The sequence below is a fragment of the Hydractinia symbiolongicarpus genome, chromosome 11 (assembly GCF_029227915.1).
Source record: "Hydractinia symbiolongicarpus strain clone_291-10 chromosome 11, HSymV2.1, whole genome shotgun sequence".
NCBI lineage: Eukaryota > Metazoa > Cnidaria > Hydrozoa > Anthoathecata > Hydractiniidae > Hydractinia > Hydractinia symbiolongicarpus.
In genome coordinates, this window is record NC_079885.1 from 12615557 (window position 1) to 12635429 (window position 19873).

Sequence of the window (19873 nt, forward strand, 5' to 3'; positions counted from 1 at the left end):
TTTTCGTCAAAACTAACTATTCTGCTTCCAATATTGTAAAACAAAAGCAATTTTAATGGCACGTTTTTTTTTATTACTATTATTTTTTAAAAAAGTGTTTTTCATGAAGAAAGGTTGCAACGTTATACTACAAACGCCAAATTTAGTCCAAAACGACCTGTAATGCCGGTTTTTTTTCAAGAAACATCCCATAACACTTCAAGAGCCCAAAGCTTCCTTGCTTTTTACGTTATATTGCCTTTCTTGCGGAAATTGTTAAAGCCTCTAGTCCCCTGGGTTTATTTTGATCTATCTAAAGTGGTAAAAATTTATCCTTCCAAGCAAAAATGCACAAATAAACGGTATATCGCAGCGTGTTTTTTTTGCCCCAACAGGCTATGTATTTAAGGTTTTCTCCTGAGGAAAAAAATAGCTTATTGCAAAGTACAAACAAACATTATTGTACAATATAATGTAAGGGGTTATAGTGGCTGACAAAACTTAAAAATATGTTAGAACACCTAGCATACACCTTTTGAGATAAACAACTCTTTCGAATAATCCTCCTGTCCGGCTTTAGCATACAACTTTGATGGTTGGGCCGAATCTCATTAAATTTTTTTTGTAAAATAATTAGGCCATTAAAAAATTATAAATAAAAAAGTTCGAACCTGGGGAAAAAAATATTTCGGCCTTCGTTTTTTTAAATGCACGTTAACTTTAATGTCTTAAGAAAAATGCATAACGTCAAGGAGTATATTATCTTTCAAAAATGGATCTAACTAAACAAATGTAAATAATTTAATATTTAACAATACGAAATATACAAAAATTAGTTTAATATTCGTCACGAATAATCTATATATACATGGTTCTATGCTTGCACAATGTTTTTTTGCATGTCATAGACCATCTTTTCGACCAAAGAGTAAAACACACATCATGTGCAATTTTTTTTTGTATAAGAACAATTTTATTAGAACAATGAGGCAAACAAACAGGGAGGAATAATATCTTTTAAAAGCAGATTTTTTTATTAAATCAATGGTTGCAATTTTGTAAAACTTGTCAAAGATGTCCTGTAAATGAATTAAAAATGCTTACAATCTAAGAACTTAATGAAAACAGTTTAAGGCTGAACAAGTAAAAATCTCACGCAAAGGTGCTACTAGTATATACGATTTTAAAACTGGTGAAGATATTTGAAAAATAGAAAAAAAATAGAAAATAATGAAAATATCCTAATTATCTATTATCTATCAACTTAATGTCTAAAACCATTTATTTCATATTTATTATTAAAATTAGGATATCCATTTAATATAGCCTGTCCATTTTGTACTTTTACGTGGTCGTTTAATTCTTTTATATTTCCATTGCATATATTGTTTTTTTCTTGTGTGATAGCAGTTTGTTGGGTCATTTCCCGTTTAAACACACTTGAATCAGCAAGTCTGAATTCTAGCTGCATATGATTTTGAGGTGGTAAAGAAAGACAAGCTCGAAGAATGTTTTCGATTGCTGCACGTTGTTTAAATAAAGCGTTAACGACAGGTGTACCTTTGGGAACTAACGGGGCTTTTAATAAGTAACTTAACAAAGACAAAATACTATTAAAACCCTGGTATTCCTCACTCTTGCCAATCTTCATTGTTATTCTTTGACACAAATCTGTCAACAGAACTAAATCTAATATGATAGGTGTAGCCAACAATGAATCTTCACATGTGTTGTGTGCCACAATTGTGTTGGTACCGTTCATCATTATCTCAGATGTGTATTCATCCATAGCACGTTTACTGTCACTAACGTAAGGTACATATTTGATCACAACCACATGATCAGGTTTTTCTCCAGGTGAATATAAAACTTGGTTTGATTCAACCATGTCGTCTACAACATTACTTTTTGAAATTTCTTTTGAACGAAACTGTTTTGGTGCTGAAAGATTTTTGCCATCATTGTTACCAAGGTGATTATAACTGACAATAGACACAGGTTTAATGCCAGCACTAACAAGAAAGTCAACTAAAACTGATTTTATTTTAGTTTGACCTGACTTGAAATCATCCCCTCCAAGGAATACTTTGTGCTCTTCAGCTAGTTGAATGATGCCTGGTACAAATGTGTTTTGGGGAGAACCGTTTATATAGGCACTTCCTTCCAGGATACTTGCAATTGCAAATAGTGAAGATGCTGAAATTTCAGATTCATTGCGAGCAATGGCATTGAGAAGGTTCTTAGACGTATCATGAATACCAGGTATGATATCACAAAACCGCTCAGTGTTGGCAGTCCATAAAACAATGACATTATCAAGGTTGTTTTTGTCTTTAAAGTCTTTGATATCATTGCGTATTGTCATTAATTGTTCCTCTGCTGTTCCAATGATGACATTATCAGCTCGTTCTGCTTGATTAGCTGCTATGAAATCTTTGCGGTAAATTGATTTTCTTGGCGTCATATTGTCCATGTATGGTGATAGTTTCTGTTGGAGATCAAAATCAAAAACCTCTGCACGCTGCATTGCATCCTTAATAGACATAGACGAAATGTCCCAACCATCAATAACCAAATTGTTTGGATTGACCATAGGCAACATTTCATGCATTGGAACATAGACTTCGCCATCATCACTGAAGCCCAAACTAACTGTGGAAGATTGCAAAACTGATCCAAACCAATTAGGTTGTTTGGTACCAGTTTTTGTTTCCCATGATATTTTGTGTTTATTCGCAAGATATGCACCAGTAAAAGTGGTACCATTGTTGCCACCCCACCCAACAAGCATGACACCAAGCTTTGGTATATTTCTCTTTACCTTAAAATGAACTGGAACTTCAGTTGGTGTGACAGTGATACCATCTTTATGTTTATTCACTTTTGTTGTTTCATAGATGTATTTGCTATTGATTTCCTCTGAAGTATATGATATATTTTGGGAATTCACAATAATGTTTGCCATTTCAAACCTAAAAAAAGAGGAGAATCATAGCTCACACTTTTATTAATAAGAACCCTCAGGAAATTTAGTCTCATCCTGAGATGTTCTTCTTTTCACTTGTCCAGTCTAAAATGTTTTTTAATTCTTATTTGAGCATTTTTCTTCCACAGTCAATGTATGTTTTTTTTAAAAAAAAGCTGTTTGTAAGACACTAGAGGATAAACTTCCAAAAAATACAAAACTTTCAGTACTGGATTTTTTAGACTTGTACTTACGCTTTATGTGATTGAATACGGTACAGAGACAAGTCAATGTCAATTTTATTTGATATATATATATAGCTACAAGTTTAAGAAACCAAATGAGAAACCTTCACAGTACTAAAATTGCCAAGCATGCAATAAGACTGCATCTAACTACACAGTTCTTTGCATGATTTTCTTTTGCTACATGAAACACTAATGCTAGCTCTCTAGCCCACCTCCAGATTAGCTAGCAACCAAAACTACAAAATTACTTACCACTCAATGTTTAGCTTTATTAACTTTTGCTTTGCTAGCTAGTGTTTACTGCTTTCTTCTTTTCAAGACGAATAACTGGCAACGAAGATAAGGGACATATTTGTAGTAAATTTTGAACAAGGGTATCTTTCCATCGTGCGTTGTTGTCGGCTGTGATTTCTAACTTGGTACGGGGGCACAATTTTATCTTTAATAGCATAACCACACAACAAAATAATATCAAATAAACTTGATTATTTTCAGGAACCATACCAACGCTTTTATTCTCTGTCTTGTTTTTTTCCTCGATGTTAAAACAACTTTAATTTTATGCTTTGCCAACAGTGGAATTTATCTATTTATTATAAAACACCCTGAAAAAAAAACATGAATGAATAAAACATGTCTGCCGTTCCAGTGCAAAGTGCATAGACATTTGATTGTAACAAGAATCGTTCTACAACTATCACCAACAGCCCACGATGGCGTGATCAAAACATTGACCTGGTTTCTATGTATTCTAAACGTTTAAAATTGTTTAAAAGCAAATTATTTTTTATATATATTAGTACCGTTGCAAATTTAATTATAATTATTTTTCTAAAGTTCATTAAAAGTAACATTGATACTAAACGCGCTTTGTTTTTTTATTACAGCTGTTTTGAGGAAGAACATTTCCATGCTGAATAGAAACCATGCCTTAATAAGCTGGCTAGCTCTTAAAAAAAATCGTACGAGCAAACGTAAGATAATTTATTAACGGACTTTGTTATCTTACGATGAATTTAAAAATATCAAACCATTCAAAACATATAGGCAGCAATCAAAGAATTGCACACGATTTACCGAGAATTATTTGTGAAAACAAATTTGAAGTTGCACATTACAAATGTGGGAAAAGTGTTTAAAATTGCAGAACCGCTTTTCGATACATCGTAAATATTTCAGACAAGAAGAGGATGTCTGCTCAATAAAAAACGTTCTCAGCAGATTTTCTCTCTCTTTATCATATCAAAGTCTTTGAAGAATCGGAGATGAGATATAAAATCATTATTTCTCATAAGAAATGATGATTTTTGCTTTAAGTCTCACATGATTTTTAAAAAATCAATATTTTTGTGCATTAGCTTAATACCAGATTTTAAAGCGATTTTCAAATTTAAATGCAAATAACCTAAAATTTGGACCAAAAAGTTGATTTCTCCATACACCTTCTAAAATTGTATATTCTGAAACATATACCTATTTTCTTTCAAAGTAGTTGTTTTTACATAGTTCAAACGAAAGACTTCATCATTAGTGATTGTTCATTTCCTCCTAAAATTTGATCTCTTTAAGTATGGGATGGTACAAATATTTGTAGAACTATAAGACAAGCGAAGCTATATCCAATCCTCCACTTTTCTACCTCCATGGTAAAAGCTAGGAGGATATATATATATACAGAGAGAGATGCGAGTCTAAACTAAATTTAGTTCTTCCGTATGTGTAAGTGCAGAATTCTTCAAAGCACGTCATAAACTTCCGCAAATATAACTATACCAGTTCTTCTTGTGACTATATTTTTGTAATAAAATCTAACTCACAAAACAGTCAAATTCTTTTCTTGTAAAGTTTAATTCTCGCGAAATATCATCTCTCGCGCAAATTAGTTCTCGCTAAAATAATTCCTTATGGTAGTATAATAACTGTGGCTAAAAAAATTAGCGATCACGACTGCATAATCAGATATAAAAATATAATTCAGACGGACAGACAGACAGACAGGCAAATTTAAACTTAATTCGTGCCAAGTTACCTTTTTGAGTTAAAGAGATTGATTTTCTTGAGCGTTTGTCTGTTTCAACTTTATATCACTCTGCACATTTTAAATTTATGTAACCTACGATAAGTTTTAAGAGCAATCGCGGGGGTAGACCAATTGTATTAAAAAAAATCGTACGATTTTACGAAAATCGCACCATTTTCAAATATTCAAAAAAGAAAATTCATTGGGAAGTATACTTTTGACTAAAATTACTGACATTTCCCTAATTTTCGAGCAATCTTGGATTGATATAGATACGTTTTTTTTATAAGAAACATGTTTATAAAAAACCTACATGGGATCATGGGAGAGGCCTAACGAAAAATGCTTTTAGAACTAGCTATTTATTTGATATAAGAAAATTGTTCTAGTCGTGTTCAGAAAGATTAGTCTTTTATGTGTACAAAATTTTAACTTGATTTAACTTCAGAAATCGTCAATCGTTGTGGAAATTGTCATTTTAGTTTTTATATGTTGTGCAGTTAATTCCCAGTAACTTGAACCTCCAAGGGACCAGAGAAAACAGTTCGACTTAACGAAAGTTCGACTTGAGCGAAGCTCCCGTTAATTCGAACTAAGACAAAAATGAGATATTAGTTCGAGTTAAGGCGATTTTTTCTTCAAACTCTATAAAATTTACAAATGTTACAATTTAGTAAGTTTTCACTGAAAGAAATTTCGTATGTCGGTTTGACCTTGTTGATAGCTCTTGTTCAACAACTCGACTTCTTAGGTTGATGTATTTGTGAAGATAGGCTACGTTTTCACTAAACAACATAGACTCCCGGAGTAACTTCAGAAGTAACTTTTGTTACGTGCAAAAATGTATTTATTTTCTAACTCTTTTTTCCACTTCTCCAGCCATTCATCTGACGCTTCAAAAATTGTAAGATCATAACTTTCAGTACATTAAGGAGCCTTCTCTTTTATCATATTGCCATCAAAAGAAATATTTTAACTCCTTTGTAAAGAGAACCATTTAAGAATAGCTTTTTCGAAATTCTGGCTACATTTTATACCAGTATTCATTTTTTGAACATTTATTTTCTATTTAGACACTAACAAATTCGAGTTATCCAAAGAAATTAACTTAAGAGGGACCAAAAATAGTTCGAGAAAACGAATGTTATTAGTATTAAGAAATGTCCAAGGAACCGTAGAAAAGTTCAAGTTAACCGGTGTTCGAGTTACCGGGAGTCTACTGTATATATTTCCCGGGGTCGCTAGGACCCACGAGGCTTTGTGTTATATCCCATAGTGCATTTTTGTATTAATAAAAGAGCCATGCGACATTTCTCGGTCTCGGTTAATATAATTTTCACAGAAACAGGACGTGTGTCAGTTCTTGTGTTGAAGTTTACCATTCCATGTCTCGTTTTCAAGGAGAGGTTCAAATAATGAAAATAAGCAAATAGTTGTTGCAGGTTGTTTTTCAATTTTTTTTACAGATCTGTAACTTAATCCTTGCCTATATTTCGACGAATATAAATTTGTCGAAATATAGGCAAGGAACCAACTGAACTGAAATATAGACAAAGAATCAAACTTGATCCCAGGGCTCTTTTAATGGCGGCGAGGCGCCACGTTTAGCAAAACTAGAAAAAAGCCCTGGGGTCGAGGTTGCATTTGAACCTACATTCCTCATATTTCCCTCATTTTTAACAATATTTTATAATTCCTGACCGAGTGGACACAATTTTTACATAAAAGAATCTTCTCAGTTTTAATTCTTCTCGACAATCTTGAAATTGAACTAAATACGAAAAGAGTCGAAAGAAAATTTCTGGCGTGAGCTTTATCTTCATTCAGTTGGTCAAAATTTTAAAAAAACAAAGGAGCAGCTATCGTTTGTCACAGGAAACCTATTTTTTCGGAGTTTCTCCCAGATCATTACTTTTACGGTTTTCAAGATTCTTTTCGCATTTTTGCCCCCCTTTTAAGGTTTTTTGTGTAAAACAAAAAAGACCCCAAAATAGTACAGTCAGATATTTGAATATATGAAAAAGCAAGTTTAAAAAATATTTACTCAACAAATTAATGCATAATTCATAAACAGATAGAAACGTTTCAGAATACATTTATAATACAAGGTTTGAAAAAACCCAGCTCTGAGTGAAATGTTTATTTTAACGAATCGTTGAGCGACTCATTTGTTTCTTAGGTTCCCTATTCATTCTGACGGAACTGAGTACGAAGTTATTTAACCAATCAGAATCCTTGACAACAAAGAAAATAAATGTCATATTTTTCAGTTATGTTTTCACAACCATTGTTTACATTTAATATTCACAGTTCAGACATATGATACTCCTTTGGTAATTAACTTGTAAAAAAAGAAAAACTATTATTGGCTATCATTCGGTGTTGGCACATTTTAAAGAGCTGCTGACGAATACTCAATTTTGACATAAAGTCGATTTAATTTTTTTAAAAAAATTGCAATCAAAAAAGCAAAGAAGTTGGTATTTTATTCTGTTCAAACTGTTGAACTAATTATTCACTCGTTTCTGTTGAGCACAAAAAATATACAGTAAATAGAAAACTAAAACTCCTAACTGTAAATTCCTTTTGATGAGACTAATAAGCGATTAACAAGCGATTATCGGTATTTAGAACTTGAAATAACAATACGGTCGAAAGATGCTCAGGATAACATATAAGGAAAACGTGGATCTTACAATAACGATAATTGTGTCTATAAATGGCATGCTGAAAGTGGAAATGGTAATAATTGTTTATCCTAAATATACTAACTCATATACGAAGCATCACAGTAAAAAAATATTATTCAACAACAACAAAGGAAAAACGAAATCACCCAACGAAATATTACAATCCATTGAAAATTTAAAGACGAATCAAAAATGTACTAATGTTTCACCATATTACAAATCTACCATTTTTATTTCCATTTGAACAAACGCTTCCATGACTGCATCCAAAACAGCCAATCAGTAGTGTTGGCATTTAATTTCTTGCGCGGTAAAAAAAGAAAACAAAAAGTATGTCGTGAGATTCGATATGCGAATTTGGAAATTATTCAGCTTGAAATCTATATTTTTTATCTTTTAGTATTGATAAAGGGCGGACGGAAAATTATCTACTTGACTTTGTTCTTGAACTGGTTGTCCATTAAAGTTGTAACTAATCCGAAGAAGCATACGAACCAATTCCTAAAAAATAAAACAAGTTTAAATTTTTATATATGCAAAAAGTACTATTTTCAATTCTGTTTTTTTAGAGAACAATTTTCCAGATTTAAGGTAGGAATATTTTTTACAGATCTCAGCCTTTCAATAGAACTTTCAACACCAGGGAACTTATTGTCTGTCTGCAAAAAATATAAAAACAAAGTAAACAAAAAATTTCCTATAATTTTCGATTTATATAATGGGCGGTGGAGTGAAGGGTTAAGGTAACTAATTTTTATTAAATTTTATGGTAGTATACAAAAACTAATGGGAAAAATGGTTGTGCAATGATTGAAAAAATAAAAAATAAGTGGCTACTGAAAACAAACAATAACAACCTTGTTTGGATTAGCTACCATCATTGACTGTGTCACAACGCCACTACTTCCTGGAGGAAGGAGGTTCCCTGTTGGAGGTTGTAATTGAAGTTTGAAAGACTAAAAATTTCACAATAAAATAATAAAACATCTATTAAACAAAAATAAATAAACAAGAAACAAAACAAAAACGCCAACAAGAAAATGACATTCTGTTATCAATATTGTTATACCTTTGGTACAGCCGCTTGAAAAACAAAATCGGTCATCGGCGATACTCGTGAATTTTTTGCTGTCATAGTAACCGTAAATACATTACTGGTTTGTAAGTTTGTCATGTCAAAAGAAAATTGAATGCTCAGACCATTTTTATCAAAGGCTGTTATGGGCGGAATACCTATAAAAACAACAAAACTTTCAATCATCCAGCTGCTGATGTGTGAAAAAGGTCTTAAAATAACCTAGCTGCACATAAGATGCTCTCATTGAGTTTGTTTTTGCACATATATCATAAAAACTGAAACAGATAGCTATTCTAAAATACCTTATTTCAGGAAAATAACGAGGCACGTAATGAACGATCAAGAAATTAATGCGAATGGCTATAAAAATTTAGCTCAATTGATTTACTAAAAGCATTAAAATAACTTTAAACAGGAAATTAAAAACAAAACCAAAATTCGACGACATGTTTATTTTTATTTTAAGAATGGGTTTAAATGACAACTAGTTTCTCTTGTTTTTGTAAAAAATTCTACAATATGCGTGCTAACTTTGAATTGCAATTTCCAAAAAATATATTTTGCAATTTTATTCATTTGATTTAAACGAACTATATTTGTTTAACATCCTAACAGACTTGTTAATTTCCTGAAATAAAGTAAGTTCTTTATAAAACATTCGCGTGTCAAGTAACTCTCGCCATTCTAATGACACCAAAAGATTTCACACAACAGGGACTAGTTTATCAAAATACCAAGCTATAAACCAAGCTAAAATAATTCAATAAGTCAAGAAAGTCAAGAAAGGATACTAAACAAAAGATTACCTTCTGGTTGAGTCATATCCATAACAGGTGTAGACATAGCTTGAGTGGCAACCGCTGAATTGTTAGCCGTACCCATGCCAAGAAGATCATTTAAAGATGATGGTCCATCCATTGGCATTGCTAGTAGATATTGTTAATAAAGTTGACAGTCGTGTGAAGAGTTTTTTAAGAAACAACAAAGATCAACAAATATCAGTTTTATTTATTTTCGAAGTCTAAGTCTATAAAAAGTGATTTTTTTTGCTTACTCAGAGCAGGAGCAGCTGCTGTTGCACCCATATCCAAATCACCAAGTAAATCCATCAATCCAGAGGATGATGACTCTGTTGTAGGTTGTTGCACAACTGGACTAGGATTAGTTATAGGCAATCCATCGCCTAAAAGATCTAACAACGAATCGGATTCTTTTTGTTGTGGGGTATGTGAAACTTCGATTTTAACTTTTTCGGCAGGAACTGCTTCCCCATTTACAGCGGGGCCTTCGAAACCTTCATTATTGTTCGATTCAGCCTTCACTGTCGGCATCCGTTCTAATAAGCCTGGACGTAGCGTTTCGTACTTACGAAATATGGCGTCGTATTCAACAGATCTTTGTTGCAACTCCACATCGGTGTTTGTGGTGAAATTATTAATGATATACTGTATTTGCTCAGTACACGTCGTAAAACGCGTGGTAAGCTTCATCAGAGCGGTAAGCGCGTACTCCTTCGTCACTTGTGATGTCAGCGTACTGTTTAAAATGCTTGACAAAACGTTTACAACATCTGCTTCGGTTACCTGAAAAAGATAAACTGATTCACCTAAAATTCACCATTTATTTTTATACTTTAAATATTGTGGTTTAAATACTGTGGTTTTTGTCCGCCATCGCATCCGTTACCTTCCCTTTTACATTCTAACCTCATTTGTTCGGATAAAGTAATAAAGCCCACATCATCAATCCTAAAAGAAGCCTGCTAGTTAGTTAGCAAGCAAGTATCTAAGATGCTTACTCCCTGCGAAAAAACAAGTTAATGTCATAAGATTGAAAAGTGTCAAAGAATTTCTATATTTTTTTAAAAATCTTGATTGGTTCGTAAGATTTTTGACCTAGTTCCATTAATTATGTATGCTATCATGAACTAGCTAAGTGAGGTGCTGTATTTAACAGTTTTGCCAAGCACATGAGTTGAATGTTTTTTAAGTCAATTTTAATATTTAGTTACTACAATTATGTGCTCGATAACAGCAGTTACATGTGTTACATCTAGTTGATGTCATAATTTCGCATAATAAGCGAAACTGTTAAGACCCATAGTTCAAAAACTGATAAAGATTTTTTAAAAAATAAAAAGATTCCCAGACAATTTTCAAAGTTCTTTACATGAGCTCAACTTGTTTCTTGGTAAGAGGTAATCTTTAAGCATGTTGGCATCACTAACGTCACATCAGATGTTGAAAATAAACATTCCAGACATATCATAGTGTCACTTTCCCACAAAACTATAGGTAATAATTCTCATTTTGCTGAAACAACCTATTTGATGAAAGTACTGGTTTCAATTACAGCGGTAACTATATAAAAAAATAATACTAACGTTTAGAGGTTCATCCTCTTCTAAATCTGTAGACATAAGTAGTTCACCATACTCTCCAATACACCACGATGCAACTTGAACTAGGGATGGCTGTAAAAAGAAAATTCACCATTTAACTGCTAAATTCTGTTTCAAAAAATATTTCTGTGACGCAAACGTTTAAAACAGTAAAAATAAGACTCATAAGCAGGTAAGATAGGAGCTTCCTAAATAAAAAAAAAGTTGAAGAAGAACTAACGAAAAAAGTTACAAACAAAACAAAGTGGAGAACATTGTTAAGAGGAGAAAATTGTTAAGTGGAGAACATTGTTAAGTGGAGAACATTGTTAAGTGGAGAACATTGTTAAGTGGAGAACATTGTTAAGTGGAGAACATTGTTAAGTGGAGAACATTGTTAAGTGGAGAAAATTGTTAAGTGGAGAACATTGTTAAGTGGAGAACATTGTTAAGAGGAGAAAATTGTTAAGTGGAGAACATTGTTAAGTGGAGAACATTGTTAAGTGGAGAACATTGTTAAGTGGAGAAAATTGTTAAGTGGAGAACATTGTTAAGTGGAGAACATTGTTAAGTGGAGAACATTGTTAAGAGGAGAAAATTGTTAAGTGGAGAACATTGTTAAGTGGAGAACATTGTTAAGTGGAGAACATTGTTAAGTGGAGAACATTGTTAAGGGGAAAACATTGTTAAGTGGAGAACATTGTTAAGTGGAGAACATTGTTAAGTGGAGAACATTGTTAAGAGGAGAAAATTGTTAAGAGGAGAACATTGTTAGGTGGAGAACATTGTTAAGAGGACAACATGGTTAAGTGGACAACATTGTTAAGTGGACAACATGGTTAGCTAAGTGGACAACATTGTTGAGTGATGAACATTGTTAGATGGAGAACTGCTTTAACTTTACCTGAGTTTTGTCTTCCTGGATAGCTCGAAATAGTTGCTGAACAGTATAAGTGTGAAGTGTACTTGTATTTGATACTAACTGGATAAGATTCGACACGGCATCATCACGAACATAAGCGCTAGCCTGAACAAAAATATTTAACTTTGTGATATATATTAGCACCTAGGTAAACGATAGTTATAAAAGCATTGAGTTTCTTGTTCTGAATTTTGGAAGATTTGTATAACTTAGACCTTCAGATTTTAATACTCTTGAGTAAAGTAAAAGATATTTGCAAGCGATTTTAAAAAATACTTTCGGAATAGAAACTTTCACAAATTTCTTTTGAATGAAATTAAACTTAATACAGTTATTGTACATCATGAAAATGATCAAAATGACAGCAATACTTTGATGTTATCAGAACCTTAAAATTTGTCCAAAAAAGCACTATTTTGTTACGAGTAATGGCCAATATCGAAGACTCTGAGTGTCTAATAAATAAAATATAAAATTCAGTAATTAATATAGCCATAAAATATACCAAAAATGTTTTTTTTAAAAAACAGGCAGGGGTTGAATCCGGTAAGTAGAGAATAAAAAAGGGCAGATAAGTAGGTAGAAAACGCTAATATGAATGACTCACTGTAGTAAGAACTTTCAGTATCGTATCAATGTGCCATCTTTTATTTGGTGCAAATCTCTCAGACACAGTAATTATATTTGATGTAGTGTATTGTTTGAATTCCACGTCACAGTTTTCCAAAAAGTGGATCAATTCCTTCATCATGCTGCGAATGTTTCCAGAGTTGACTAAAGCAAAACTGAGCTCAACAGCACGTCTGTAAAAAAACAAAAGTATAACCTATTATGAATTTACAGAACAGTAAACAGCTAAGCTGCAAATAAAACTAAAATAATTCACTGGCTTACTCTGATAAATTTTAATAAAATTCCCTAACTCCAGAATTTCATACTTAAAGGCAAATAAAAAACCTATCACTCTATAAATTGAACCACCCCCCACCAAACAAGTTTTCGTTATCATCTTGCAATTATATAATTAAAATGTCTCACCCACTAAATACAAATTGTCCCTAATTTCTTTAATAATCCATCACAATTACATAAGATATTTTCAAGAGATTCATGAAAATTCTTTATAATAAATCCCTGATTACTCAATTTAATCACATAAGGTGGTTTGATCAAGGCTAAATGAATTGCTAGGTTAACCATGAGAATCCAAAAACTTTAAAACTTGTAATTATATGCGACAAAAACCATACCTCCTTATAGAAATATCTGGATCTTTCAAACACTCTAGTACTGTGCTACGGTGTCGTTGCACAGCATTGTTGTCAACAAGCAGCGTTTTCAGCAATGTGTTAAGAGCGACATACCTAAAAGAATGCAAACAGACATGGAATGAAATAAAACAACACATCCATTTTTAATTCGAATACTATGCAAAAAATATTTGACTGGTGACACAACTGCCAAACAATATCATAACATATTCAGGATGTGTCAGGGAAACATTATTTTCTGGCATTTTCTTTATACTAAAAAAGCCTTAACGCTTCATAGGACACGAGATATCCTCAAAACATCTCATGCGCGCAATTTTGGGCAAATATATTTACACCTTATTTATGCCAACCCTTTACTACTCTCCAGTCAAGCACAACAGAGTTTATCCTAATATGCTCTTTTCCGTGTTTACTATCACAAAGGAGATAAATACCTTTTCTTAAACATTCAGATTTAAAACTAATTTTGGCTAAAACTAACAAGTAAAATTGAATGAATGTAAGAAAAAAACAATTCTTTTCACGACATATTTCAATATACTTCCAACGGCGTTTTGGCCATGTAACAGTGTAAAATTAAAACATTATTTAACTCAGATTTTGAACATATAATGTCTGCATACCTGATGAATTGAAACAAAAGCATGTGTGTCAAACATTACACTCAAACTGTAACAAATCAAATAATTTTTTGGCCTTTTTATGAGATGTCCTATGGCAAAAAAAATTACTAACATCCTACCGTATATTTTTATCATTGTTCAGTAAAAATCGACCCAAAATATTAATAGCCAGAACCTGAGAAGAGAAATTTGTAGTTTTCAGAAAAAGATATTTTAAAACATTACAATTTGTTCGATTCTTAAAAGAAGAAAAAAATACTACAGCCGTTATTTTTTAAACAACCACCAACTCTATCAACATTGTTAAACTTTCAAGCAACATCATTGCGAATTATAATTGCTTACCCTTAATCCACTTTCTGATTTTATATCCATAATCGTTAAAACAGTTTCGTACAAAACAGCGTTCCCAACATTCTTCGTTGTTTCTGTGTTTGTAGCAACCTGAACAACAATAAGACAGATTTACAGAGATTTAATGTGAAAGAGTTAAAATCTTTAGAACAAAATACATTCCAAAACTACTTTTTTTCAAGCCTTTCAACATTTGATTGAATTTATTGATTATTTAAATTTAAAGTCCCGAATAGACGGAACAATTTTGCAGATCAATTTTTAAAATAAAATATTAAACTTAAATTTATCTAAAATTGTTGTGTATATATCATTAAAAAATAATAGAACGATAATACTCAAATAACAGAAAAACACAAATCAATATTCAAAAATTGATCTAATAAAATCAAACTGGTTTGATTTTATTAGATCAATTTTTTGACAGACCAATATTATTTCAAAGAAAACCGCCGTCTGCTCACTCCCTTTCGAAACTCATGTTCGAATTTTCATTCATTTTAAATAAGAGAGGTAATAGTAGTAAAGAGAAACGCGACTGAAAATTATGTCAGATAATTTTTTATTACCAAGTACGTTTTGATCGTATCAAAATCCGCCAATTTTAATTCGTTCAGAATTGTACTATATGCTCCCCTTTCATTTCTGTGATGGAGCCAATCTTTCACCCAAACAGTTTTTTTTTCTAAGGGGCTAAAAACTTTAACTTATTATAACTTTTTTGGTATAATTATTAATGAGAGCGGATTCCGGCAAATGTCCCGTCCCGCGCAATTTTCCTGTCCCGCCTATCATATAAACAGCCCCAAACTTTTCTTGCGTGAAAGAATAAAACTGCTTAAAAAGATTACGGAGCACAAATTGTTTTTTCTTTGTTGTCGCTCATGCCTGATGTTATGATAAATTAATTTCAGATTATTCTTTATATTGTATCGTGTATGTATACAAAAATATTAAATCAATTTAAGGTTTGAATAATTAATAACGCAAAATTTTGACGTGTATTTTTCGAAAATTGATCTACAAAATTGTTCTGTCTTTTCGGGCCTTAACACGCAATGTTAAAGATTTCTTTAAGAACTTCAGTACGCTGGTATGAGATTTTATTTGCCAAAGTGATTAAACGAAATTAAACGTCTTTTTTTGTAAAAATCGTCAAATTTGATTTGAGCCTGACTGTTTCTTAATATTTTATTTTTTGCAGTCTGTAATGTTAAAAATAGTTTATCTTAAATATTTTTGAATATTTTTGATATATGTAATATATATAATATACAAACCTCGCTCAAGCTTAACGTATGTGCAACAGTCCCCTAAATTCCTAGCGGGAATATTATACACCAAAAACTTTACCTGTGCTAATAAATCATTCATAGTTTCGCTAGCATCGGAATCTTTATGTCCTAACAACCTTAACAAACGCAGTGCATTAACCTAAAAACAAAAGGTCAGGGTGTTAATAAGCCAGGGGTAAAAATACTTTAGACTTGGAAAGATTAGGAAATAGAACAAAACGATGCAGTTAAGATAAAAACCAAAACTTGTATAGAAAAAATCAAAAATTATTCACCAAATGAATGGATTTCTTTTTCTAAAAGTGTATCAATTTTTTAGCATACATTTGATCCAGGTTACGTTGGACAACATGATTTTTTTACATTTGGTAACCGTTGTTATGTAGCAAGCAATTTTATGTGAAGAACTTGTATTTTTTAACAATACTTATTCTTAGCTTTTCTATATCACTTTTTCAATCCTGTTTTCTCCATTTTATTCTTGTTTTGTTATTAGGTCTTTTTTAATAAATTATTTTACTCTTTTGAGGAACTGCAAATAACATGGGAATTTTGACCTTAGCTAACACTCTGCAAATTCATTCTGCCAAATCCTACTTTTAAAGATGCTGCATGATTGTAACTCATTCAGAAAGCAAGCAACAGACCTGAAGAAAAGGATCACTTATTCCATTAACATCATGTTCTGGAGAATACCCTGATTGAATTAGCGATTTCAATGAACGAACTAAGTTGGGCACATACTAAAAAATAAAATAAATATGTTTAATCAAGAAATATATTAATAGACAGAGTAACCTAAATCAATCGTACAGATATTCCAAAACTTAGATTCTCAAATTCACCCTTCATCCTAATATTATTAAGTACAAGACGAACTACAACAGCTGCACGGCATCAATATTAAGTGTCAGTCCACATCGCTATAGTATGATCTTTGACACTGAAGTATCAGTCTTAATTAAAAGTGTTTGGATAAAGCAAAATAAAATTAAATAAGGTTTTATTAAAATCTGGTACATACTCGTCTAAAATGGGAAACAACATCTTGATTAAGGATACACATCTCAGCAATAAGAACAATTGCAGTTAGTTGAACACCTGTGCAGAAATTAAAAATGGTTAGAATACTTTTCCAATTGCTTGGATGTACCAAATGGTGCTGTCTGTGAAAAGATTTTTACAAGACGAAATAAGTAAGCATACCATGGTTATTATCGCTCATTAACGATCTTGTTAAAGGAATATACATCTCCATAAGTTCAGGAACTTTTCGAATAACTCGGACAGCACATAAGCAGGCCTAATAATCAAATTAACACTATCCATGCAAATTCAATTTTACTCAATAAACCAAATTAAGTGTACTTATCATAAAATTGCTTATCTTTTTACAATTCAGTATAGCTCTAGATAAACAAATCTTGATGTGATATGTATACTACTTTCAAATACAACTTTCAAATAATAATCAGTAGGAAATGTTCGTAGACATGCTTTCTCAATTTTTCCTGAGAAAAAAATAATCTAGCTGGCAAACCTTTTTTTTTGTTCTATTGAGAAATGATCCCCCTTTTTCTGTTGATAAAAGATCCCTGTTTGGTTTTATGCATTAATCTTAGGTTTAAGTATTTATGCAAAAAAGCGGCATGAAAGCAGCAGTGGTAAATAATTTATCTTGTGTGCATTTACTTCATTTTTTGTACACGTGTTATATTCTTCTCCTAAAGCAATTCACCAACCAAATGAAATGTTCAGGTGAGGCAAAAAAATGTCGACAAAACAACACAAAATGCTACCTTCTTCTTGATATAACTGTTGCCAGCTTTCATGAGTCTTTCAACCTCCCCAGCTAAATCACGGCTCATCTCTGATGAACATATGCTAATAACCAAAAAAAGGTAAATTAAAATTCAGCGAGAAGATATGTAAAGATGAAGAAGATACGATTTTTTACATACCTGCCCAGTGTACATAAAGCAAGACCTTGAACGTATTGTGACGTGTGATTTAAATCACTAAAATATAAAGATACCAATAAAACAAAATTTACACGAGTAAATTTTTCTTCAATCAGAATTGTGAAAAACTACTATTCTGAAAAGAAACATGTTGGCAAATATTTTCTGGTGCAAGTACTGCTGTTATGACACCACATTTCTATGAATTGATACTCTAGCTTAGATTGAATAATTATTTACACGACAACAGATTCAGAGACCACATTTTACTGGTAAAAAATATCCTTAAAGGTACATTTTAAAAAAAATTTAAAAAAGGATACCTTATAAAAAATCTGAATCAATATGTTGCTTTTTTCTGCCCACAACAATAGGAATTTTTGTGCATTAGAACTATTATTTATCTTATCACTAAGGGAGCCATATGGATTTGACTATGTCAAATCCATGTGGCTCTATTTTACCTCCATCATTAATAGCAAATTATATCCACTTTTTGCATTAGCAATTTAAATACACACCCACACACACATTTTGCCCCACTATCAAATTAAATCTGTGCCACAAATTTGTACAAATACAGTGATTATAACAATGAATAATTAGTCCCAAACTGGTACACAAGATGATGCCTTAGATATGTGCACAACACAACAGGAACGTTCATTCTGATGGACTTATTTGGTCATTTATACAAACAACATACTTTTTTAAACAATTTGTAACTAAGAGATGGACATCTTGTTTTTCATCCAGCAACATCATAGCACCAAGATAACCCATTCTTTTATCATTAAACTTTTGTGAAGCAATCAGCTTTAAACACTCCAACTGCAATCAAAACATTTGAAAATAAAATAATTAACAACAAAAGTTTCATTTTAAACAATCAAGCATATAGAAAGCAACAAAGTATGTATGATATTCTGCAACATTTGACTTGCTCACCTGTGAGCCTGAGTCCTAACTTGTATTGATCCCCCTGTTCCCTATCAACTGTCATCCTACAAGTCTTGATTGTCACCCAAAAATTACACAATATTAGAAAAAACACTAGGTACTAATATTTAATGTGATGAGCAGTTAGTCCAAACCATGGTTAGCCCATTTTACATGTCTCAATGATAGCAGGCTAAATTTTGCATAAATTACAGAAATAACACCAATATTTGATCTAATAAAATTTAATTTAATAACTAGGCTATGCCTTTATGTTCAAATTAAAAACTAAACAGTGCCCATAGATTTAATCATTTGTATACATAAATCTTAAGAAAGAGACTAGGGCTTAGGTTTTGCTTTATTTTAACTCATCCTTATTTACAAGTGCATCATAACAAACACAAGAAAACAGAACAGAAGATGATGTAAAGGTAAAATATAAAACTTACTTGACCAAAATGTGCTGGATACCCAAGCATGTGAATATAAAGTAACTTTGCAACATTTCGTCCTCGAACGTCATTATCTTCTTCCCTGAAAGATGTACGTATTAGTGCACATTCTTTCGTGATGACATCGCGCTCATCCTGAGCTGTTCTTGCAGCTCTGATAGAACGAATCAAATCTCTGAGTTTTACATTAGATGGCATATTAATTTTTTCTCTATATCTAAACTAAACAAAAAGTACTTCACACAAAATTTCTATTCACAATTGAATATACGGTCTTGGTCATGAATGGCGTGCAATCACACATGCACACCTCCACAAACACCATGTGAAATTCGGGTGTACTCTTTATCACATGCCTTGTTCTACTTTGTACACACGCCAAGCAGAACTGAGCTATTTTAGAGTAATCCCTTACCCAAACTTTACCCAATACATAATTGTTCTTCAGTGTTAAAATGTATCTCTAAAATGTATTTCTATTAAATACCCACCTTCATTAAAATTGCTGATGTGAGATACATTTCAAATGTTTTGCCTCGGATTTGCGTCAACAATATTTTTTTTATTTTTTAGCTGGCAAAAAATTTCGTCGTTAACCTCGTATTGATCTTCTTAAGACGATGACAAATGGAAATGAAGTACAACTCCTATTGACCTACCTTCCCGATGGTGTACTTCTTAAGTTAATAG

General features: G+C 32.0%; 2 protein-coding genes across 2 annotated transcripts; both read right to left on the reverse strand.

Annotated features, from left to right (window-relative positions):
- Positions 1–726: 726 nt before the first annotated feature.
- Positions 727–3855, reverse strand: LOC130614173 (inositol-3-phosphate synthase-like). The gene is made up of 2 exons (XM_057435583.1): positions 3445–3855; positions 727–2951 (listed from the first exon to the last, which is right to left on the reverse strand). The coding sequence occupies exon 2, from the start codon at positions 2942–2944 to the stop codon at positions 1244–1246; it is 1701 nt and encodes a 566-aa protein (XP_057291566.1). The 5' UTR covers positions 2945–2951; positions 3445–3855; the 3' UTR covers positions 727–1243.
- A 3348-nt stretch (positions 3856–7203) lies between these two features.
- Positions 7204–19873, reverse strand: LOC130613836 (AP-1 complex subunit gamma-1-like). Its single transcript, XM_057435183.1, has 19 exons — positions 19181–19873; positions 18496–18620; positions 17790–17846; positions 17628–17712; positions 17035–17131; positions 16853–16929; positions 16476–16571; positions 15887–15967; positions 14525–14623; positions 14299–14354; positions 13533–13646; positions 12890–13085; positions 12265–12387; positions 11364–11453; positions 10035–10563; positions 9787–9906; positions 8972–9135; positions 8760–8858; positions 7204–8403 (listed from the first exon to the last, which is right to left on the reverse strand). Exons 1-19 carry the CDS (start codon positions 19379–19381, stop codon positions 8299–8301), a joined length of 2514 nt encoding a protein of 837 aa, XP_057291166.1. The 5' UTR covers positions 19382–19873; the 3' UTR covers positions 7204–8298.

What these genes read in the sequence shown, in the direction of transcription:
- LOC130613836 (XM_057435183.1), bottom strand. Translation starts at nt 19,381, where the DNA reads ATGCCATCTAATGTAAAACTCAGAGATTTGATTCGTTCTATCAGAGCT. An exon ending in AGCAGCTGCTCCTGCTCTGA is followed by an intron (nt 9,907 to 10,034) that starts GTAAGCAAAAAA and finishes AATATCTACTAG; the next exon opens with CAATGCCAATGGATGGACCA. An exon ending in TTCAAGCGGCTGTACCAAAG is followed by an intron (nt 8,859 to 8,971) that starts GTATAACAATAT and finishes TGAAATTTTTAG; the next exon opens with TCTTTCAAACTTCAATTACA.
- LOC130614173 (XM_057435583.1), bottom strand. Translation starts at nt 2,944, where the DNA reads ATGGCAAACATTATTGTGAATTCCCAAAATATATCATATACTTCAGAG.